We start from the raw sequence: 25,431 nt of genomic DNA on the forward strand, positions 1-25,431 counted from the left end.
ACTGTCAAACACGGCACTAAAGTCTTCCATGTCTCATTAAGACTTGATTATCCCGACTCCCCAGGAGTAATGTCATTAGTGTAGCCAGGATGGAGGATAAACAAAGGCTCCGTCCTGTACCACTTGCACACCTTCTCCCGACAACTCCTCATAACCTCAAACGACTAAAACCTTCTGCAAAAGCTTCCTGTCAGAGCTAAAACATGAGTGAGCTTTGAGGCTTTCCTTGCTCTTATTGGATGTGACAGGCCGAATGCAAATAACGAGACCCCCAAACCAACAGTATGAAATCGACTAGCGAGCGACATTGTTGCTTCTTGATCCCTCTGGCCTGTTCTGTCCGAGCTCACAGTTGAGATATTATGAACATGACAGCCAGTTCCAAGAGGAATGCAGAAGGAATGCTGCTTCCATTGATGTTGGACATTGTCTCTGCAGCGAGTCACTTTGATATGAATTATACAACCACAACACTGGTTTGTGAATAAATCATTACTCTCAGACATGAATGAGTATGTCTCTGTTATGGTACAGTTTATCAGAAATGTAGTCACGTTTGCGTCCAACAAACTAAATGCCCTTATTTAAACTTGATTCTCAATCATGCAAATGAACCTGTAGCTTTTCTGGAATCACATTTACTAAAATATGAACACATCTAACGAACAAGATTCTTCAGACCCTCCTCCTCAATCTGATGGTATACATCCTCAGTCCCCCGCTCCATAATTACGAGAAGTTGAATTGCTCTTAATTAGGACCTGGGCGCACAGAGAGAAATAACTTCACATGTATTCTCAACCCAAGGGCGATGACAGAGTGCCGTATTTGTGTAAAAACAAAGCAATATGTTATGTATTAACAAGACTTCATGTTTGTAAGAATATTTTTGCCATGATCTAAACATTTAATTCACCAGCATGTACGTGGGCTGGTTTCGGCTTTTTCTATTTTGGCAGTGAAAAAGTACTTTGCATAACTTCCTGGTTGATTCATATTTTCAAGAATCTGTTGCAGGACACATTTTGGCCTTTGTCATGTTAAAAAATCCATTGAAAAGTTTGGTCTTAATTTAAACTGGAGCATCTGCAGAATAATCCCATACATGGTGTTATAATTCACTAAAGTTAGGCATGATCCAAGATAAATAAATCTGTTTTCGTTATATTCTCAAGCATTTTACTGTTAGGGACTCTGGAGATACAATTGAGTATGATTTACTTTTTTTTCCAGGAGGAAAGGGACACTCACCTGGCGGAAATCTTCACTCTGAGTTCACTTTTCTACTTACACTTGGTAGCCAACATTAGAAGATAGTGCCTTTTTTTAACTTTTTCCTTGTGTTTTATTGACTTAGCGAAAAGGGCCATGACACTACTACAGGTCAGATCCGTTTGATCCATTAGACTTTGCAGCTGTTTCCTCTCCATCGTGCACTTACTGTCAATAAGTCTCCTCCTCTGCTGCTTGCTTTCACATGTTTCCCAGAGGAGGGGTAGACTTTATAGATTTCCCTTCGGGGAGGGGAGTATCTTCTTGATCACTGGACATGGATGGAGAAGACAGCCGGTTGATTTATCTTGACCCATTTGAAACTATCTGCCTCCGATAAGCCCATGTGTGTCCCTGCATGTGTCTTTAGGCAGCAGGACAAGGACGGGGTGACCCATTTGAAACTATCTGCCTCCGATAAGCCCATGTGTGTCCCTGCATGTGTCTTTGAGTGATGCTCATTTCAACGTGTTTGAGTTAATGATGCTGCTGTCTGCTGGTGTTGAGGAGACTGACGCCCAGTCCAAGGTTTCCATCATATATCAGATTCTGTTTTGACATGGCTGTCATGTCTGAGGGTTGAATGATGCTCAGATGCTCCTTGATTTATAGAAGACAACGCCTCTGTGAAGGTTGCACCACATGGGGCATTTTTTAAACTCTGAAAAACAGCTCTGAACTCTCTTTTGAAAGACATAAGGAGGATATAACCTTAAGAAAGCTACTTTTCCATTTAGCAGATATTACAAGTGATGTTAAGAGTGATAAGTGGTTGAAACCTTGTTGTATGTCACTATGTTTCTGGTCCCGCTCATGTCTACTGTCACATACTTATCAATGGCATATTGATTTCTATTGACAGATGTCACTGCTTGCTATGATGTGCCGGCGCTGTGTGCAAATGGCATGTGGATTCTTAGTGGTATGCCTCTTTGACTTGTGTTATATCCCTGCTGTTTGACAGGCTTGTGGCAAAAGAAAACACTTTCATATACCAGTACCCATCATCTCATGTCAACCCTTTGCTTTCACATATCGAAAAAAGTGTTTTACTTGATTTAGTTTCATTTGTATTTGTTTGCCCCTACTTTAAAACACATTTATATTATAAAAACCGGTGTTAACTACACACTTTAACCCTACTCCCTATATATGTATATAAGTAAGTAAAAGCTTGCTCACCTAAAAGCCTATAGTAAGACCTCTCCTACAAACTCAATGGAATATAAACAGAATCACATTAAATAAAATAAAAGGGATTTAAAAAAGATCGACGTTATATGTTTCTCATTCAAGTCCAACAGTCAACAAGGTAAAGTTAGACACAACTTTACGACAAAACATATTACTGAAACATAGAGATAGGTGAAGTCTGCACTGTCTATTAAAAAATGATTAAGAATATAAAATATGAAACTTTACATAAATTAAAAAAATGTGTGTTGAAATTTAAAATCTAGAAATGTGGTTTATTGATACTAAAGACAGTACAACGTTGCCATCTTTACAAGGACCCAGCTTACTTTATGAAATGTTTATTTATCCCAGTTTTGGATCTCTGTGTATTATACTCTCTCTGCTTTCTCAGCCTTTTTACTACCAGTATATAGCCCACACATCCTTCGTTCTGGTCCTCTCTGCAGATCTAAAGTGCATCCTCATTTCCTCTGTAATGAGCCAGAACAAAACTCTGATCCATTAGATCCACTTCTCAGCAGGACATTTCATTTCCACCATCCCATCCTCTTATCAATCAATACCGTTGTATCGTGAGAGGAAGCTGTTTGATGACTGCAGCCTTTTAGCCATCATACAGACGTGACATTCAGAATATATTACTCTCCTTTCTCTGGCCTCAGATGTAAGTGTTGCATATGGTTGACTGATGAGAAACATAACGGTCATTATTCAGAAACAAAGAATGTTTAAGAAGTTGCCTCCGAATGGGACAAAAATCGGTTCAGGGGAACAAGGCGTCTCCTCCGAGGTAGACTCCTAATTACACTGATCATCCACCGATGATTATAACAGCGGCACATCGGAGGGACCCATGCTGTGTGGAAAACATGACTAACAACTCCAACACTGGAAACATATTGGCAGGAGGGACCGAATCAAAGGAAGCTTAGTAAAAACTGGGGGCATAAGTAGAATACAAATGAGGTTTGAGCTTGAGAGGACTTCAAAAGGCTCCGTGGCTCTCAGTTATTTGATCAACTTAGCCGGGGGAATTGAGAAGCGCGAGCTGTGGGAGTGTTTGCATCCCAGTGGACTTACTTAAGATTACACCAGAGGAACAACACTCGCAGGAGGCTCTCTCAGGTCTGAGTGATGTGTTTTTCTCTCTTAGGTGTGTGTTTGTGGGTAAACGGTTGCTTCTGCCCGGTAGTGTTTGTTTACAGTCACCGTTTTCCGAAGGTCACGGATCAGAAAACACGGACTCTGAGAGGGGACGTGTGTTGTTTCAGTGATGTTCGCAGCCACCTCAGCCACCCATTAATGCTTTTCCTCCCTCCGAGCTATCCGGTTGCCATGGAAACTCTCCGTTCTGCTCCCGCTGGCAGCATCCCATCACTCTCACTGCCTCCAAGAGATTGCCAAGGTGAGCTGCTCAGGATCAGCGTGCCCCTTCAGGAGCTGCAGGAAGGATGGGGGCACCATCTGGGAGCTGAAGGACCCCCCATTCAGGTTCAAACTCTTTCCAATTGGCCGCTTCAGGTCACAGACTTAAGGCCAGGAGAGCGGTGAAGCATCACAGCTGCATGACAAGTGGCAGCATGAGGGTTTCTCTTCTTACATCAATGAGTGGCGGCACTTGAAGCAGCACGAATCCTACTATCAGTGGTATAACAATATGAAGACATTTATATTCATTTCACTTTATACTTAAATATCCCATTCACTAAACATTTTATTTTTATTTTTATGTTCCCTTAAAGGTAATTTATTATGCAAAATCCACTTTTTCACATATTTTATACATAAACATGTGTCCCCTCTGTGTAAAGACATTCTGAATGTTTCAGGAAAAAGATTGGCTCTCCTTTTGTCCTGATCCATTTATATAAAAACCTGTCTGAAAATGAGCTGATCAGAATTTGGCCACTTTGTGACGTCATAATGTATTTTTGGGTTAAGTAACCATTAGCCAATAACCAACCAAGTTAATACCCATCCACCTTATCACCTGAATCTCCTCCTAGAGCACCAGTGTGAGAACTATAATATATTGATGAAAAAGAGTATAATAGGGGACCTTTTTAAATCTCTGATCTTGACTTAACTGGTTTTGACAGTTTTTGAGAGATTACATTAACATTCCTCTCCTGGAGATGGAGATGCCTTTGCACTTCCCTAAAAATGTAGATTCAAACAAACCCCAAGTAAACTGTATTAAATAAAGTAGCCTTTTTCAGAAATGCATAATATATTTGGGAACTTTTTGATCTTCGCCACACTTTAACATATAGTTCTGTGGTGTTGAACAAAGCTTGAGCCGATAAACACTAGTTTGAACAGCAAGGACAGCTCCTAAGTGGCCCTTGTGGTACATTTATAAAAGTTTCCAGAGGTCAAGAACGCACTGAGTCTAATTTTAAAAGCCAAAATAGACGAAAGGGATAAGTTCAGTAATATAATGTAAACATATAAAACCCCTCATGGCTGAGTGGACAAAAGCTCCTAATAAGCTAGTAAAATAACTTTGTTTCGATGATACAAGCTCTTACTGGTTGACCCTTCTTCAGCGCTCCATTGTTCTTACCTGCTTGGGACTAGGTGGATTCATATCAGTGAGATGGAGCTCTGTATTTCTTTCTCCTCCTCATGTAATCAGTCATCATTAAAGCAAAAGGAGAGCAATTCAGGAGTAGGGAGGGGAAAGCTTGAAAGAAAAGAGAAGAACATGTACTCTCTGCCATCTCCTCAGATCAGAGAAGCTCCTGAAACAGAGGAGCAATCCCCTCGACTCGACTTCAAAGGCATTCTGTTTTGGAAGAAGAAACGGGGACAACATTAAAGATTCTGCCAAAGTTGTGTTCAAGAACGCTGTCATCACTATCTGAGGAAGAGAAGAGAAAGCACTTAAATAAAACAAGGATTGATCAACATGATTTGGACCGTATTAAAATAATCCGACCATGTGGGTTCTTTCCTCTGCCTACAAGAGAGACATTTAAATATTTTACTCTTTCCTGTCGTCAATGAGCCATGACAATTACGAGCTTCACAAAGCGTATCACTGCAAGGGTGTTGGCTTCAATGCTTAACACGTGTTTTTTATTCCTGTCTGGGGTGCAACATGTTGGCAGATTTGCTGTTGGGAGTCTTTATTAATAAGGACACCTGTTTCTAAACCCCCCCCTTGATAAATGAGTGGCTGTCCTCCTGTACTTCCACCTAAGCTGCTTAAGCTTACGGTCATACGTGTCTCATATGGACATGTGGCTGGCTTTAATCCTCAGTCTTTTTCTGTCATATTCACAGCACTGAGGTGTCCTGACACTCGTCTGTACAAATCCAAATAGCAGTCTGCAGGCAGCCCGTCACCATGGCGATGCTGCATCTCTACCTCATCCAACCAGCTGATTGGATCCTCTGCGTGGGGGAGCGACCTCCTCCTCCCCGAAACATAGTCTGTGCTCAGAGGAAATTAGAGAGAGCTTTGATTAAAGCTCGTCTGAAAAACTCTGTTCCAAGTAGGACCAACTTCAAACAAGACGAGGCGGCGTTTGGAAGAAACTTCTGAAGCCGTCTCCAGTGAACCGAGAGACAGCGGGGGGGGCGGCGGCATGCAACAGAAAGCAAACAATACCGCCACCCAGGAGGATTATCAGAATAATTTTTATGCTGATTATTTCTAAAATAAGAAGGAATGTTTCTGTGGCACTGCATGCCGAGTTGTTTTAAAATAAAGGGCCACTGGGAGGTGTTTTAAGTAGCTTGCAAACACACTTGTGAGCACATGCTCACATCTTCAGTACAACAACATTGTCTACTATTTTTCTTTGAAGGAGTTCCACCGCTACTTCTAAACAGGCATTGTCCAATTTGTGTTTAGCAATTGTAGCGAGGCCGGTCAATATTTAGATCTCCACAGAGGTTGAAACTTTGAGTGTATGTGTAAGAAGTGGAATACACTTTGTTTGCTCTAGCTAGACTGCTAACGTTAGCGGCTAACTAGCTTACTAACTGCTAACTGCAACTTTCAAATCCAAGAAGCATTTCCTACTCGGTGGATAAATAAGTTCCAAATATTATTACCCCACTTTTTGGAAGCTGGTCCTGTGTGCTACACTATCAAGTTTCCTATGTGGTCTCACGGCATTTCGTGTTATAGTCACGAAATTAATCTATTGATTCGTGCTCACCAACACGATTTCGTCATTTTTTTCGTGTCACACAGAACGATTTTAAAAGCAATGTAAATAATAACAAATTAGAAGGAAAAAGACATTTAAAAAAATTCAGATTTAAGTATTCTGACACAGAACGATTTTAGAAGCAATGTATTTATATTGGTAGTATGTTTCGTGCCTGCACCAAATAATAACAAATTAGAAGGAAAAAAAGATGACATAAAATACAGATTTCAGTATTCTGAGGCTCTGAGCCATTTCTTTTCCTCACCGACGGCAAAAAAACTCAGACATTATACAATTTACAATAAAAGGGATAGGGTTAGGCTTAGGGTAAGATATTGAGTAAGAACATGTTTTTATGAACCACACAGCTTCTGGTCTTCCAAGACCCGACCGGACAAAAAGATGTGGTGCAGGCACGAAACATACTACCAATAGAAATACATTGCATTTAAAATCGTTCTGTGTGACACGAAAAAAAGGTGAAAATCGTGTTGGTGAACACGAATCAATAGATTAAATTAATTTCGTGACTAATAACACGAAATGCCGTGAGACTGGGTTGGTTCTTGTTATAAACAAAGTGTAAGAAATTCACAAGGGCTACCAACTCAAGCAGCACACATTAGCTCGATAGATTTGACAGCATTGATGCCTGAAAAAACACTTAAAGCTTTTCTCTACTTTTGTCTAAACCCAAGACTCATCATTTTAAAGTTGCTCAAAGAAAGTTGTCAATGAATCATTTTAAACCGCTATAAACCGTCAATGCAGAGTTACCTTACTTCTACACAAAGTTAAAATAAAGGTGTGTGTATATCCTTGAAAGGTCAGCTGGTTTTCCTTTTAGAAATGATAAAGCACTGATAATAAAACAAGTCTTCAGTTTGGCCTGTGCTCGATATAGACCTCTCCTCTCAGACAAAATTAGATTGTAAATTTGAATCTCAATCAATTTTACAGCACACTCTTCCCCAGGGACAATCCCCAAACTATAGCTTGTCTTTGACATGGAGTTAAGTATTATTTTGCTTTTTTTATACATTTAAGGAGGATAGCCTAATGGCCGTTGTCAAACTAAGGAGTAATATTAAGAGTTAAACGTTTTTTTTTGCCTCACTTGACCTGACAGTCCGTCTGCTTTATGTCTTTGAAGTGAGCTTTCTCCGTCTGTGAGCCATTCTCTGATCTGATGGAGGGCAGTGGTCTGTCTGGCGCTGCATTTTTAACCAGCCACTTTCATTCCCTTCATGTCTAAAATGAGGTGCATTGGTATTCCAATCGTGTAGTGCTTGTTCCTGCCGCCTCCCTCCAACCTTCATTTCCAATCCTCACCTGAAAATGACACATAAGTGAGACAGAGATCTTACAATGTCAATAACTTTCAGATTCCCCCCTGACACCTCGTGATTAATAATCTCATCATCACAATGCTGCAGTTTTTCTCTCCTACCTTCTCCATGTAGCCACTCATGTTATTTTAAGCCTGAGCTTCAAAGATCAAGCACCTTTTTTTATTTCCCCCCCATTTCCTGTCTTTATTCTCTTTCCTGTCCCTTCATCTTGCTCACCTCTCCATCTTCTTTTCATCATCCACTCTTCGTTGTTGTGCGAGATGGAGAGGGAACATCTTTTGTCCCCCCCCCCTGTTTGCTGGCATGCAACAGAGCGGCCACGAGTGACCCCCGTCAGTGTGTAAATCACAAAGAATGTGAGTCTGTGTAGTGCAGGATAGAGCTGAACACAGTTTCAGCACTGCAGTGAGCAGACAGTGAGCAGACAGCTACAGTGTTAGCAGGGTGGTTTAAATTGAATTAGCTACAAGATATTATTGTCCTCTTTGTAACGCCTGCAGTGATAGTGATTGCAGTGTTGGTAAATGGTGGTATGTTCAATATGAGACCATGTATATATTAAATATTGATAAGTACTTTATATTGAGGATCCTTTTTTGTTATGTAAATGCAGGGTGGATAAGAGCCTTGGCTACAATAGAGGACTCAGACATTTAAGGATCCTACTTGATCACACTAGTATTTCAAGACCCTCCTTATGTGTAGTATCTAATACTTTTTAGTCCCAAAGATGATTTAATCTGTACAGTTAATACAACGCAACAAACAAACAAAAGTATTTTGAATGTTTTTATTTTTACTGGTGTGTGGAAGATTTCTAAAATCCTGCCTACAGTCTGTGTGAGAACTCAAAGATAAGATGTGGAGTCTTGCAGTATGAACAGATATTGCAACACAGATTTTCATACGGTATTTGTATTTTCTTTTAAACTTTCTTGTTGTGTTTTGCCCTAGTGTGCTTTACATAATGTTTTGGATTAATGATGTCCTCCTGTTATTATTATCTACATCTCTTATGAACACAAATGGGTACCATTGTGATTTCATTTTGGCTCGGTTTATCTTTTCACAAGCTCCCTGTAGTGCTGAACAAAGCATGACGCTCATGCCAACATTCATTAAAGATCCCTGAATATATAGATGTTAATGGAGTGAGTGTGCAGTCAGTAACTTCAAACTAAATCTTTTTAAAATGTTAAATTGTATCTGCACTAGCATGGTTTGCATTGTGGTGAATGTTGTACGTTCAGCTTAGCCTTAAGGTTTACTTTAAAGATAGAAAAATAAGTTTCATTACAAACATATCTTGTTAATCTACAATCTGAGGTTGAAACTGATATTTTAATTTAAATGTTCAGGTTGTTCCTACCTACATTTATATACGTTCTTGTACCTAGCAACATGTGAGTCAGTGTGCAGCGGCCTCAGTGCAGCCCATTAATCTGCAGCGGTCGTTAGCACCAACCCTGTGGAGCAGTGGAGCTAATACTAGAGGTGTTAATTAGGGTGGGGGTATACGGCTGGATGCGTGTTGCAGATCATGCTCCCTTTCCTCAGCCTTATCTCCACACACACACACACGCTCAGTGAGGACTCTGTGGAGCAGAAGGGATCAGGGCAGGGGGTGCAGAGCGAGAGGAGGGGGTATTTTGCACCTTGATGCTGATGCTCAGTGCAGGACACCAGCGCTCACTCCCCCTCAATAACCGTGTCGTTTAAAGGACTGTGTGTGTGTGTGTGTGTGTGTGTGTGTGTGTGTGTGTGTGTGTGTGTGTGTGTGTGTGTGTGTGTGTGTGGTGTGTGTGTGTGTGTGTGTGTGTGTGTGTGTGTGTGTGTGTGTGTGTGTGTGTGTGTGTGTGTGTGTGTGTGTGTGTGTGTGTGTGTGTGTGTGTGTGTGTGTGTGTGTGTGTGTGTGTGTGTGTGTGTGTGTGTGTGTGTGTGTGTGTGTGTGTGTGTGTGTGTGTGTGTGTGTGTGTGTGTGTGTGTGTGTGTGTTTTGATAACACCTTCTACACTGATTGTTCCAAGCCTTCAAGGACAGAGGAAGTGTATGTGTGCATCCTAAATCATGAAGGAGATGTTTAAGAACTCCTGCAAATGTATTCTGTGTGACCTCGGATCTTCTTGTAGAAAGGTATTTTCACTTAAGTAGCTTTTTAGTCGATAAGTCTTAAAATTGTCTGACCAAAAGTTCAAAAAGTATTATTTTTAAATGTATTGCAACGAAAAATATAGAAGCAAATGTTATTATATTGTTTAATCCGAAAAATTACTACAGAAGAAAGTGCTGAAACTAGACTAATCTAGGAATAGTCGATCACCAGAAAAAGGACAATAACAAATGATTATTATTATTTAAGACTGTTGATATAGAAATGTACTCCAGGGTGACGTCACTGTTGGAACAGCTGTAGCGAGTAAGAGCTGTAGAACACAGACTTTAATCAAAATACGTTCCTCGTTCAAAGATAAATTAAGTCTGTTTCAGTCCACTTTCAAAACACTAGTTGTGTAATAATAACCCTTTATTCCAGCTTTACTTTAGTTAATTGCAGTAAGAAAAACAGTCAATCATACTATTTGTTTTCAAAAGAATCTATTCATTCCTATTGAGGAATCCATCACACCTTATCTGTTCAATACTGAAATGACCAAAGAGGAGAAAGATGAAGGGTGAGATGTAGCTCTGCTCAGTAACTCACCTTCTCATCGATGAATCGTTGTTCCTAGGAGTCCTCCGTGAGCTTCGGATCATTACTCACCACCTCCTGCTTTTATTGATCTACTACCACAATCAAAAAAACCTTCACTGAAGAAACCTGTCTCTAACATTTCTGAAGAGCCTGTGAGTTGATCATATTCATTTGAAGCGTTGAACCAAGATATGTTCTTTTCTTACGAGTCTGAATGTTACCCTGAGCTCCATGTGTTTGAAAACATCACTCATTGAAAGTGTTAAAAAGAGCTGACATGATTCCCTGTTGGATGATTTCCCATTACCCTTTATAATGTGAAGGAGATTGTGCAGGCTGTAGTGAGATGAGATGAGAATTTATTTATAAGGAGATGAGTATTTTTACCCCGTTGGCCTCCCCCTGTTGTTATTGCTCATTACACTTTAGCTGAACAGCAATTCTGTGCAAGCCTGAAACGAAACAAATGTGTCAAAGATAAAAGATTGCCCTCTGCCTACTTTAGAAATATTTGAATGCCATTTTGGGAATAGACATGATGTATGTTAGAGCCTTTTTTTTGCTGATAAAAGCAGAAAATTAATCGCATGTCTGCCAAAGCTAAAAGATTAGATTCAGTACATTTAGGTAAACAGGGAAAAAAGTGCTTTGCAGGAAGCATTTACGTATTGAAAATGGAAGGATGATACAACAGTCACTGAGAATAATTCATTTCATTTTTTTACATTTATGCAAAAGCATGCAAAAAGTGAAGACTGCATATTTACACACACTTTGGCTTTGAAGGCACTGAACCTGAAGGCTGTCTCTACTGCACAGAAATGGCATTCAGATGAGTCGGAAAAAACAAACCCCAGGTCTCTCTGATGCCCTGTATTCCTCTTTTATTCAAACTCTGTGGGAGAGTCGAGGTTTGCTGTTGAGACTGCTTGCTGTTCAACTCATTCTATTAATATTACATCTGAACAGCCTGCAGGAGCTGTGTTTACACCGGAGAGAACTGAGTGTGTACCAAATCCTCTAATAGGAATACAAGGAAATCAACACTTGATCACTGTGGGAGACATGGGGTGAGTTTAGCATTTTGTGAATATGAAAATCAATTTCCTGAAGTTCCGAATAGTCCAAAATGTTAATGAAGACGTCCTTGCGTGATCCATTTTGAGAAGCCTAGTTTTCAGATTGAAAGGCGAGAATTAACCTGTGGATTTATACTTTTGTCAGATTTTAACAAAGCAGTCCCGTACCCAAATCTGTGGAGAACGTAGTATGGATCCTCGCAGCGGCGAAACCTTGCCGCGCCACACTAATTGCGCCGCATAAGCGGCATCGATGCTGCACCGCATTTTCGGCTCAGTTGAGGCACCCTACTCAAGATTACCCCTTTCACACCAAGGCTTTTCCCCTTCTAGCTCCGTGCTAGAGCTTTTCTGGTTCAGAACCGGTTCTTCGGTTTAGCGCCGGCTCTTTTCACACCGCTCAGAGCCCGACTGGTGCTGCCGCTGCTGCGTCATGACGTCACAGTTTACGTCGCTGAGTTTCTCCCCAACGGAGCTCACCTCACAACAACAACGGGCCGGGGACTGCGTTGCTTTTAATCATACGAAGCCAGATTAAATTAAATAACGACTTCTCCAACCTTATACTTTTCTCCAGAGTGCCGTGGTTCATTGTTTATTAATGTGTTTCAGCGGCATTTACCGACCGCTGCAGTGCTGGCTGCTCTTCCACGGGAGTTTATTCTCCCGTTAGCTCCGGGTTAGCTCACACGGCTCTAAAGTATTCACTGTCTGACTGTCACACAAGCAGCTGTTACATATCCCCAGTTCCCCTTAAGTGAATGTGTGTCAGTCTGAATTGACGCTGTTTGGTGTCAGTCTGAATTGACGCTGTTTGGCATCACAACGCTGTTATGAAAGTTTCTCTGGTATAACATGGGTGATGTTAGCATAGCAACCGAAGCTAAACTGACTACTTGCTAAGCCGTTTTATACAGGCACTTTTTACCGGCGTATTTTTCATTATGATTCTACTTGTGATAGTCGGACATGACAACCTGTGCAGCCCATGTATTGATTCCATCCGATAGCTGCTATAATAACAAACAAAACGTCTGCCTGCTCTCCACAATGATCAATAACAGCGAACGGATGGTCAAAGTAAGGTACAAATAAACAGAATCACACGAAGCCTGGTTAGTGTTGCCTGACTTTATAAAGCGTGTTTTTTTTTTTACAAGTGTGTGGTTGCGTTCTAGTCACTTTGCTCAGCACTACTGCTGGTTACAACTTTTATTTGCCGTACTCGCCTTAACTGTTATCTCAGGTTAATCTCGCCCCCCTCCGACGTAAGCAGTTCTTGCTTCTACACGGACAACTTTTTGGTGCTCGAAACGAACCGGATTCCGGAGCTTAGAGGTTGCTCCGCTGCGGTGTGAACAGGAAAACCCGGTGCTTTTCAAGCACCAGCACCGAACCGGCCCCGAAACACCGTTGGTGTGAATGGGGTAGATGAGGCCCCCTCCGCAAGGTGAGGCCCCACGCAGTCTGCATGATCGGCCTGTAGGGAGGGACGGCCCTGACTCCCTGAGTATACGCAAACAATCATTATAAGCAACCTGGAGCTTCTGGAGGCTCGCCTTCTTAAACTTGACCCACAAGGGGGCAGTATAGAGAGGAGTACAATAAGCTCTAAAGAGGTTCACCTTAACCTTATCTGAACACCAAGAGAATTTTCTAGCCAACATGTTAGCTTGTGTATATAAGACACGCCGCTGTCTATACATGTCATCATCATCAGCCATTTCATCTGTAATGATGTGTCCCAGATACTTAGTTTTACAGCAAACTGACAGCACCTGCCCTGACAGATAGAATGTTGGAAAACCAAGGTTCTTATCCCCTTTTGCTCTGCAGATCATTACAGCGCTCTTCTTAGCATTGTATTTAACATCAAATTTGACTCCATAATCAGAACATACATTTAGCAACTGTTAAAATCCAGCACTGCTAGGAGAAACAATAGCCAAATCATCGGCATACATAAGATGGTTTACAATCACATTACCAATCACACATCCTGTTTTACAGACACTTAAATCATCTGATAGATCATTCATATAGATATTAAAAAGGCATGGTGAGAGGAGCCCCCCCTAGCGAACTCCATTACCAACATCAAATGGTGCCGAGACTGCATTCCCCTAATTAATGTATAGATCAAGTAACTGTTGAGAGAATTTGAGTCTGGATCAGGTTGTAGAAATCAGCCAGCATGGCGAAAAACGTCTTGTATAGTTAATACATATTTGCCTTATAGTATTTTTCGTTTTGATAGTTTTGATACACAGTGACAGAAAATATATATTTAACCATATCATTTACTTTTTTTTGTCTCTGTGTATATTTGTATATAATATAGACCCAAGGATTCATATCTGTTGTAAAACAAATAAACAAAGCATTCCTGAAAACGTACCAGCATGTTAATAATTGTCCACGTCCTTGTTGACAATCTTCACTGTTGATACAGAAATCACCAAACCAACATTTTGATGCAGAATTCACTGGAATCTGATTAATTAGCCTTAAACCTGCGGCAAAATATAATTAAATACAGCGATTAGTATAGAATATATATATTCTATACTAATCGGCAAATTGTGAACATGTTGTCTTTTAAAGAATATATATATATATTTTCAGCAACATACCGCTGCTTTAAACTGTGTCTCCCTTTGATGTGAGAACATTGATCTCCAAACTCAGGAAGGCTGCAGGAAAGTCAATAGACTCTGTGCCTCCTGGGAAATGTAGGCGTAGAGTGCTTTCACATCGATGCTGGAAATTATTACAGTCGCTTGTTGCTGCTTTTATTGGTACAACTGTGAGGAGGGGGCGTTTAACTCATGACCCAGACGCCCATCATGCATCTGTCTACACTATTTATCTATTTTCTCTGGATATGGTGCACACAAAGAGCAACAAGTGGGAAAATAGGGGAGAGGAGGGACACAAGTTTGACATTTCTGGAGATAATCTGTTTGCTTTATCTGCTGGCTGCTTGTGCCAACACTCTTTAGTACCTACATTTGTGAAGCCCCTGAATGCAGCAATGGGATGTAACTAAGTACTTTACTTAAGTACTGAGCCGTTTCTTTTCATGAAACTTCTACTCCATTACATTTCAGAGAGTTATGTTATACTACTATTAGGTGACAGTTTTAATTACTTGACAGACTCATCTTTAGGCAGAATTGTCCACAATTAAATACAGAGCTCTCAGAGCTGTGAATCAGTTGCTGCCTGGACCAACTGTGAGTGTGACCACAGCATCAGTGTGTGTAAGAGCTCTCTAAAAGCTCAGTCTGTCACTGTAATGAAGACAGCCGGACGCACGACATTGTGAAGCGTAGAAAATATTCTCTCTCCTTCTGCCTCCTCCCTCACCTCTCCGTCCTATTAAGGCTTTGCTGTCACCTAATCTCTTTCTGCTTTCTCTCTTCTACACGTTTTTTATAAATAACAATATTTATTTTATAGAATCTCTGATTTGTGGATTATTCTTTTTATTGTTAAGTTTTATCCATACTGTTAGGGAATAATTTGCTTAGGTATTCAACCTTCGACCCAGTTCATCGTTTTCTCTCTTTACTGTCTCCTTTCCCATGGCATAGGTCTACGGCCTTGGGTATTGCTGCTATCCAGTGGCGACTGGTCATTAGGGGCAGGTGGGGCACAGCCCCACCTAGTGTCAGCAGAAAGTATTACACATAATGAAAACAAAAAATGCAAAAAGATGCAAAAAAAGAAATAAAAAAATATATAAAATATATTTTAAGGTCATGTTTAATCATCTGATTCGTCTGTACATTGCTGTTTTAGTCTGTGTTCTTCTAATTAGTGTCTACAGTGCCGTTTTGAGCCATGTGGGACAAAACCTGATCATGCCCCACCCTCTCACTGTCAAAGTGAACGGTGACTGTAAAAACTACACTGCGCATGCTCAGAGTATTTTTCAATGGAATGTGTGTGGCAAAAAAAAAAAGGCCAAAGGGGCACAGAGCTGCCATCCCCACCATACGTCAGCTCACATTATTCAGAACTGATTGGCTGTAAATATGTCACGTGTGCAGTGCTGCGAAACGTCACGTGTAGTGTGAAGAGAAGACGAGAGAGCAGCATATAGCTAACATCACCAGCGATTAAAAATAAGTAAAAAACGGAAAGAAAATGAATGAAGTTGACAATTTACTGGAGCACACATTTGAGACACTAACGGGCCGTCTCCACGGCAGCGTTAAAAAAATCTTGGAGGTGGGCGTATCTGAAGCTTGGGGATTTTTTTGCGATCAACCAATCACATGAATCTCCCGCCCGCGACATACGAAGCCAAAAAGCCCGAAGTAAACTGGATATAAACTCCCCAAAACAGGCGAAAACATACCACTGTCTCTGCCACCTCCCTCCATGCCTGGCTCCTCTGGTTTATATCCCGGTAGGTCTGGTCATAAAGCACCGGGTGATTGATTCGCTACCGCTAATTTCTCCTCCATTTTTTGGAATATGAGGAAATGATCTGTGGTATGTCTCTCCCAGCATACACGCCGTTTGATTGGCTAGAGCTTGAACTGTCAGATTTGCGTACACGGGATTTGATTGGCTGACGCTTCCTCCTCAGCTTCAAAAGTTGAACATTGTTCAACTTTGGATCTTGAAAATCCTGAGAATCTCCGCTCGCCTGCCCACAATGCATTTCGGCGAAAGCGAAAAAAAGTGACGTCACCCCATTCAAAGTGAATGGGCAGAAGCGTTTCAAGATTTTTTAACGCTGCCGTGGAGACGGCCCGTCTCGGAGAGAAACTGGAGGTAAAGCGCCTCGGTGCCCACCATCCACCGGATTTCCAAATGGTCCAGACTGCGGGCAAAGTGAACCGCGGGTTTAATGCTGAGTGGTTTGCTAAAAAGAAATGGCTAACGGCGAGCATCCAGAAGAATTCCCTCTTTTGCTTTCCTTGCCTGCTTTTTGGTGAAGATCAAGGTACTTGGTCGAGGACAGGTTACAAGGACTTAAAGCATCTTTCGGAGAGGACAATGAAGCATGAGAGCAGCAACAGTCACTTGGAAAATGCCGTAAAATTGGGATTACTGGGAAGGGTGAATGTTGCAGCTCAGATTGACAGCGCCTACAGACGCGGCATTGATGATCATAATAGAAAGGTGGAAGAAAACAGGTACGTGTTGGGTCGGATCATCACCTGTATTAAACTGTGTGGGAAATGTGAGACAGCACTGCGGGGCCACGACGAGTCGGCGGACTCTCTGAATCCAGGGATATTCAGGTCAATTTTCGAGACAATGTGTGAGGGCGATTCCAGGCTTCGACGGCACTACGAAGCTCAGCCCGTTTTCAAAGGGACATCAAGCACCATACAGAATGAACTCTTGGACTGCATGTATGATGTGTACAGGGAGGAAATATCCAAGCAAGTGGACAACACATCATTTGTTGCCGTTCAGGCCGACGAGACAACCGATGTCTCATGTAAATCGCAAATGGTGATTGTGCTGCGATACATTATGCCTGACCTCACAGTTACAGAGCGTTTTTTTTGGAGTTTGTGGAAGAAGTAAAGGACAAAACTGGTGTAGGTCTCTCTAACAGCATCAAGGCTGTTCTTGAACCCCTGAAGCTGAAAGAAAAGCTAATCGCTCAGACCTATGACGGGGCGGCCGTCATGAGCGGTAACGTGCGCGGGGTACAGACGGTCATGAAGGAGACGTACCCAAACGCTCAGTTTGTTCACTGCTACGCCCACCAACTGAACCTGACCCTGCAGCAACTGTGTTCAGCAAGGATGAGCATCCTGAAGGTGTTTTTTGCAGATCTAACTGCTTTTTCCACTTTTTTCTCCGGTGCTCCAAAACGTGTTGCAGCTCTTGCAGAGGCAACACAGAGACGCATACCACGGCCACCGGCTGTGAGATGGAACTTTAAAAGCAGAACTGTGAACGCGGTTTGGGAGACCCGAGAAGCACTTCTTCAGTGTATGGACCATATACGCACACAACCAGGATGGGATGCGGTCACCATAAGTGAGGCATACGGCCTGTCAAAGAAACTGCGGGACCGAGCATTTATGCAGCTCCTGGAGTTTTTTTCGTTGCTTATGCCAGAAGTGGATGTTTTATACAACACTCTGCAAAAACGAACCATCGATGCACCTGGGATCAACAGCGCGCTCTGCCGCTTCAAGGAAAATGTCCAGAAAATGAGGCAGCAAACTGATGCATTGGCCGCCACCACTCATGATGGAACAGACGAGCCAGGCCGATGAGTCAGCAGCACAGCGCCGGTAATGAAGGAGGCATGTGACACAGTCATCTCACAGGTGGAACAGAGGTTCTCACAGTGACCATTTGATCGCTGCAAAGCTCGTTGACAGCTCATTCTTCCCACAGCATGTCCTGTCATTTCCTACACCTGAGCTTGACTGCGCAGTGAAATTGTGGCCTGCTTTGGGAAACAAGGAGAAGTTGAAGTCTGGAAAACTGGAAACACTGCCCTGTCTCTGTTGAAATCCATTCACGAGAACAACTTGGAGGATACGTTTGCTGAGACTGTTATTTTGGTCAAAATAATAGTAACAACTCCGATGACGACATCCGAGTCAGAGAGGAACTTTTCCACCCTCAAAAGGATAAAGACTTTCACTCGCAACACCATGGGACAGCTGCGACTTAACGCATTGGCCATGCTTTCAATTGAAAGCCAGTTGATCCAGCAACTACAGGACTTCATCCCCAAAGTGATAGAAACATTCTGTCAGAGGAAGGACCGCCGTGCCGCTTTTCTTTTCAAGTGAGCCTTCAGCTTTGGTAAGTTCATATATTTTGTTGATCTTCTGTGTTTTGCCTCTGCTGGATCGATTGATATTGTGACCTCGGTGATGAGTGTCTGTGTTTTCCTTATATTTACAGTCTATGGTGTTTTAATGCTAAAGTATTATGGTGGTTGTTGTTGTTGTTAAGAATTGCTTTGGTGATGGTGCCCTTACTTATGTAATTAAGTAGGGTGATTACAATATGAACATCCCCACGCTGGGTACCGTACCATTTACGTACACAGTGTACGTAAATGTTATGCGCTGACAGTGTTGGCTCTCCCGTGTGGTCTTCAGTATGTAAATGTGACACTTCTCCCCTCTCCTCCCCCCTCTCTCCTCTCTCCCCCCCCCCCTCTCTCTCTCTCTCCCCCCCCCCTCTCTCTCTCTCTCCCCCTCTCTCTCTCTCCCCCATCCTCTCTCTCTCTCCCCACCTCTCTCTCTCTGTCCCCCCAACATCTCCTCTGTCCCCCTCCCTCTCTCTCTCACCACCCTCTCTCTCTCTCTCTCCCTCGCTCCCTCTCTCCTCTCTGTTCCCCCCCCCCCCTCTCTCTCTCCCCCCACCTCTCTCTGCCCCCCCAGTTTTGTACACATAGAAACGCCACTGCTGCTATCTCTCTTAAGGAGGAGCAGCTTGGGCGCATTGTTGTTGCCAGTCTGACAGAGCACAAGCCGCCATGAGGTAGTTTACGGTTCATTATTTTCTATGGACGACAGCTCTAGTTAGATTCAGGGTCCATATTTGTTTAGTCTCGCTGATGAGGAATGTTGTCTATTACACTCTGAACTAGTTGAAACCTCGAACTACAGAAGAGTTCTTCAGAATTGGTTTCGCATCCGCTGTGTCAACTCGTGGCTCAGCACATGTCTTGTGAATTCTCCGGCCGAAGCTCCAAATAAACCGTCAGTGTTTGCCATCAAAGCTCCAGCTCTCTCCGTGTCTCTCTGACTCCTGTCTCCATTGCTTCAGACGTTTCCATCACACACTTCATTTTGTTTTGTATGCCCTGTAACCAATTCAATTCTTAAAATGCAAATAAAAAATAAATAAAAATATATGTATTATTTGATCCTGTTTCTCAAAGTAAACCTGCTTGTACTGCAACAGTTAGATCCTCTGCTGATACACATTATCCTCTGTGAATTTGTATTTGATTAACTATTCTTAAATCTTAAAGGTAAATGTGTCCTTGCACTTCATACCAGGCATGCCTTTTTATAGATTGAGGTTTGCAGAGTATCCCAAATGTAACATAAAGTCCCTTTCCAGCCCATTAAGCCCCTCACCCCTCTCCCTCTCCCCTCGCTGCAGGAACCTCTCTGGTCCTGGGCTGCATGATCTACCCTGACGGCTGGGACAGTGACGAGGTGAAGCGGATGTGCGGCGAAGAGACGGACAAATACACGCTGGGGGCTTGCTCGGTGCGCTGGGCCTACATCCTGGCCATCATGGGCATCATGGACGCCCTCATCCTCTCCTTCCTGGCCTTCGTCCTGGGGAACCGGCAGGACGGTCTGATGTCTGACGAGCTGCTGGGGGAAAGTAAGAGAATAAAACCTTCATGGGTCATAAAACAGAAGAGGACACAGAGTTTAGACGGTGCTGTAGGGAAGCAAGGAGACTATTGTGTACAGTTTTCATGGTCAGGCAAGTGGCATTTTCATCTCCAAAGGAACTGAGTAGACCAAGAAAAGCGGCAGTAATAGTGGTGCAACAAATACATTACTTAAAGGGGACCTATCATGCAAAATGCACTTTTGTACGTCTTTTATACATGAATATGTGTCCCCGGTGTTCCAGGGAACTCACCAAGTGTCAGAAAACACAACCCTCTCTATTTTCCTCCATACCCAAATCTCTAAAAAAGGGGCTGCAACGGATCTGATAAAAACTGATCCAGATTTGAACACTTCTATGACGTCACAGAAGTGGCGCTACGGCTATTGGGCCAACTCCACCAATCAGGAGGAGACAGCCATGGCCATTGCCGTTCGAAAGCGCTGGAGACGCTGTAGTACATATGCCAGGCCTGTAGGTGGTGCTGTTCTCACAGAATCAGCCCTTGCAAAAACGGAGCTAAAAAATTTCAAATCTAAAGCTCATAACACCTTCTCCACTAGATGTGTTGCCATTTCAAATTGGAAACACAAAAAGATTGGTAGTACATTTTTTAATTAACAATAAAATAAAAGCTGTAGTGAATTAAAACCTGAAATGAGATTCAGGCTATTTTCCCTGAACTTATTAGAAAATCCATTTGGCCTGAACGTGTGCCCCGAATCTGAATTGTATTCCACTTTTGGCTCGATATAATAATTCTTCAAAGTTGTAATGCTCAGGTCCAGGCTAAGTCAGTGTTTTTTGAGTCAATGAGTTAAATGTGTGACTTGTATCCACACCTCTATCATTTAGTGCTCAATAAGCCTTTCTAGTATGGCTCCGTACATCAGCCAACAACTTGATATGGAAATCCTAATTTCCCACTCTGAAATTATTCATTTAATGGTTGTAATACACCACCTGGACTCAGACCCAAAGAACATTGAAGGAGGCAGGGAGGAGAGGAGAATACTGATGAAGAAGGGCAGAGATGAGAAGCAATGAGAGGAGAGACGGAGACAGGAAGAAAAAAATGAAAATGAATGAACTCACACCGATAGCAAGGGTTAATTGAAGCCTGGGGACGCTGGACGGAGTCATGAATTACTAATGACTGTTTACACAGCTTGCTGCCAGCCTGTCGAAATGAATCACAGCCAGACTATCAGCCTGTTAGCTCCTATAGGCAAAAAAGGCTAGGAGGAAGAAGCCATTATAAAGAGGGAAGGACAAGACGGAGAAGGATAATGAGCCGAGGAGGAGGGAGACAGATGTGCGTGAAGTATTGCAAATCAAAGTGAAACATGGGGGATTCATCAAACAGGAGATCAAGTTTAAATGGGATGTTTTCCTGTCTTGTCAATTAAGGAGAATGGATAGTGACACCTGTCCACAAACATCAACGTGTTTGTTTTAATTCATGCATCCTTTAGGGGGGAAGATGATTGATGTAACACTGCCACCTGCTGTTTAAGTAGATGGGTATCTATCCTGTCCATGCTGAATTGTTCTCTTTGTTTTTACCCACAGAGAGCGGCAGTAACGCCATATAATACCTGGTGATGATCAAGCACAAAGAGGTAAGGATCATACTAAAGTTTTGGCAGATATGTTTAGGATCTCTGGAAAGTTTTTTTGATGATAAAATAGTGTTTGATTGGTTTCAACTGAGCTTGTTTGCAGAGTTGATCATTTCTGATCTAGCAGAACATATTTCCTGCAACCACATGCTATCATAAAAAGCAGCAGTAATCACAATCAATTCAAAATATGTATTCATAATCGGATCAAAAATAATCATCATGTAACGACTTTGTTTATTTGGATTTTAACCTGGCTATTTTTACATAAATCAGCACTTAAATAACAAAATAACAATAATCACTTTGATGGTGGTAGATTTGGCATATCCAAATGTATTTGTTCCTTATCTGCAGGTGCCTACCGGCTGATGCTGTGTTATTGAATTTAAGAAGCTTTAAATAAATATTCACAATTTAAAAGCATGTTTATTAGCCCTTTTGTGCAATAATTGGATGATGTCTGTATGCGAGTACACCCTTTATATTTTTCAAACCCATACAAAGCAAATACCTTTTAAAGGCTTTATCAGTGAACTAATGTGCAAACCAGAGGGAATATCTGCTTCATATTGATTTTACACAACATGAATGCCAGCAGATTCTAAATAATTCCCTTTTGCTGCAGGTCTTGTTACCTAAACATGATGAAACGTCAGGATCCAGCATCTCTCCTGGTCCAACCTGTGGCTGGGAAGCAGAGCTGATGTGTGGGGAAAGAACAGGTCAAAGGTCAGGTCTGTCTGGAAGAGCCCACATCACTTTGGTGGAGACCAGGATGCCGGCTGTCTTCTCTGAAAGCCCCCCCCCCCCCCCCCCCCCCTCCCCCTCTGTAAAATATCCTTCTCATTCATCTCAAACTGCTCCTTTTTACAGGATGGATTCATAAAATAACTTTTTTAAGATTACCTGTGTTGGTATGTCGCTGCATTATCTAACGTTCAGATTGACATGTTTGTCCGTTTGGATGAGAGGAAAGCAAAAAGGTGAAAAGGTTCAGATGGAGAAGAAAATATTAAAAAGACTATTGAAGGACATATCAGCTCCCACACACCACGGAGCAACAGCTGCTTAAATAGATTACAATCACAAGAAATGATCCAGTCTCTGACGGACAGAAATAAGGACTTAACAGACTTGAGGTTAGATCTTCTTTCTTATCAAGACAACACACTTTGTCCTGGGCTTTGACACAGAGTGAGGACTAAAGAACATGCACTTGATAAACGGAACAGAAACAACAGTACTGCTTTGTTCAAAATAAATGTTTGATGTGATAAATTCAATGGTAGTAATTTAAGGTGTTGCTAGTGACAACTTTGCAAAATGGATACTAAGTAGAAGAAAAAAACATGAATTGTATCGAGTCTAAAATATGTGTGTATGTTTATTATGTCCCTGTACATTGATTTGAAATGTACACTTTGTGTCAAGCTATTGGTCCTTTATTAGTGTGTGCCATACAGTATCTTGTAATTTGACAGTATTGTGGAGTACTGAACATAAACTGAAGCTGGATACGGCTGTTTGTTACCTGCCATCTCGTTTCCTGTCGTTTTTTCAGTCGCACAGCCATGAAGGCCATTTCATAGCTAAACAAACATTGGTAAAGTTAGTTTTAGGTTGGATATCAAGACACAGTGGCAACACAAAGTGCTTCACAAAAACACATAGAAAGTTCACAAATAGAAACAATGCTATCTCCCCCTTCCTGGTTAGTAATCAGTGTAACACATAGCTTTGTAATTAAAAATATATCTATATATACACAGTATAGATTTGATAGTATGTTGAATATTTCCACAAAAAAAACATATTTTGAAAATATGCAAAATAACGACATAGTTTAGTATTTCGAAAAAAAGCCCAAAAAGGACATGGTATAGTATGTCGAAAATATGCAATAAAAGGCATAGAGTATGTTGATTATTTAAAAAAAAAAACGACACAATAGTATCTCGAATATTTCATTAAAAATTACATAGTATGTCAAAAAATATCAGAAAAAAAGGCATAGTATAGTATGTCGAATATTTCAAAAAAGCATCATAGTATAGTAAGTCTAAAACGTGACATAAAACGGCATATGTCGAAAATAGCAGAAAAAATGACGTATAGTATGTCAAACATTTGCAAAATAACACATAGTATAGTATGTCGATTATATATTTTTTTAAAACGACAGTATGGTATGCTGTTGGAAAAATATGTCAAATATTTAATTAAAAAAAACATAGTAGGCTAGTGTCGAATATTTGCAAAGAAATTACATAGTATCCAGTGGCGAGCCGAGATATTCTACAAAATATTTAAAAACATTAATTTTTTGTTATATTTTTCATTACTTTTACCAAAATAACTTGATTCAATTGTATTTAAAATAACATTTCCAAATAAATAAATCCTTCGAATCTGCCTATTCAGTTTCTGTTTGAATGTGAAGGGTTAAATGAAAGAAGCTCGTCTCTGCGAGTTACTGTGAAGACAGGAGCTGATTGGTGGTCCAGCTATGAATTCACAGAGGGCCCGCTATAGTAACTCAACGAGAGAGTAAAAAAGTCTAGCTATAAAAGTCACGGCTCGCCACTGCATAGTATAGTATGTTGAAAATATGCAAAAAAATTACAGTATATTATGTCGAATATAAAAAAAAAAAACAGTATAGTATGTTGCAAATATGACAAAAACGACAAACTATACATATACAGGTATAGTTTGTCGAATTTTGCAAAAAAAAGGCATAGTAGTATGTTGAAAATAAAATATACAAGTATAGCATGTCGAAAATATGCAAATATATATAATATCAAATAAAATCTGAAGTAAAATTACAACCAAGTGCTTTATAATTTAAAAGGTGAAACTACACAGTGTGTAGAGTGAATTATTTAAAGTGTTTTTTGTTTTAATCTGGATGATTACAGTTTACAGCTAATGAAAACCCCAAATTCAGTATCTCAGAAAATTCAAATATTACACAAGACCATACAAACACCTGTTTATTACTACAGAAATGTCGACCTTCTGAAAAGTATGTATGCACAGTACTTGGTTGGGCCTCATTTAGCATGGATCACCGCGGCGACCAGCCTGTGGCTCTGCTGAGGCGATGGAAGCCCAGGCTGCTTCGATGGCGGCCTTCAGCTCTTCGGCATTGTTGGTCTTCCGTTTCTCATCTTCCTCGAGACCCCATGAAGGTTCAGGTCAGGTCAAGCATAGTAATTCCCTGTCATAAAACCAGGTATTGTTTCTTTTGGCAGTGTGGGCAGGGGCCAAGTCCTGCTGGATTAAAATCTGCATCTCCATAAAGCTTTCGATGTTTGTCTTTCCTTTCTGAACATTTCGACTTTTAAAAAATATTTAACATATTTCATTATGTTTTTTTCCCTGCATATTATGCTGACTTTCTCACATTTTCCATATATTTCACTGACTTTCTAAAAAAAAAATATTTTTGACACTATACTTTGACTCTTTTGCAAATCTTACCATGACTTCTTCTATTATTATTTCCAGACGACACACTTTTTTCCATGATAATGTTGACGTAACGTACTGCGACTTGCTGGTTTCTAACATACTACCTTACAGTGTAAAAGGTAACCGCCTTTTCCCCCTGAAGGTAGAATGCTGTGTGTTTGCAGCTAAAGCAACACACACACGTTTCCCAGAGACACATGACACAACGAG

At 41.3% G+C, this 25,431-nt stretch overlaps 1 protein-coding gene across 1 annotated transcript in view; it reads left to right on the top strand.

Annotated features, from left to right (window-relative positions):
- lhfpl3 (LHFPL tetraspan subfamily member 3) overlaps positions 1-22,542 on the top strand; it is a 33,063-nt gene extending 10,521 nt beyond the window's left edge. Inside the window, exons 2-4 of the mRNA XM_034133703.1 lie at positions 19,874-20,104; positions 21,692-21,741; positions 22,370-22,542. Of these exons, the coding sequence (XP_033989594.1) occupies positions 19,874-20,104; positions 21,692-21,714 (254 nt within the window). The 3' untranslated portion in view covers positions 21,715-21,741; positions 22,370-22,542. The remainder of the gene's footprint in view (positions 1-19,873; positions 20,105-21,691; positions 21,742-22,369) is intronic.
- Positions 22,543-25,431: the final 2,889 nt, after the last annotated feature.

The sequence above is a fragment of the Trematomus bernacchii genome, unplaced genomic scaffold, assembly GCF_902827165.1.
Source record: "Trematomus bernacchii unplaced genomic scaffold, fTreBer1.1, whole genome shotgun sequence".
In the NCBI taxonomy this organism is placed as follows: Eukaryota; Metazoa; Chordata; class Actinopteri; order Perciformes; family Nototheniidae; genus Trematomus; species Trematomus bernacchii.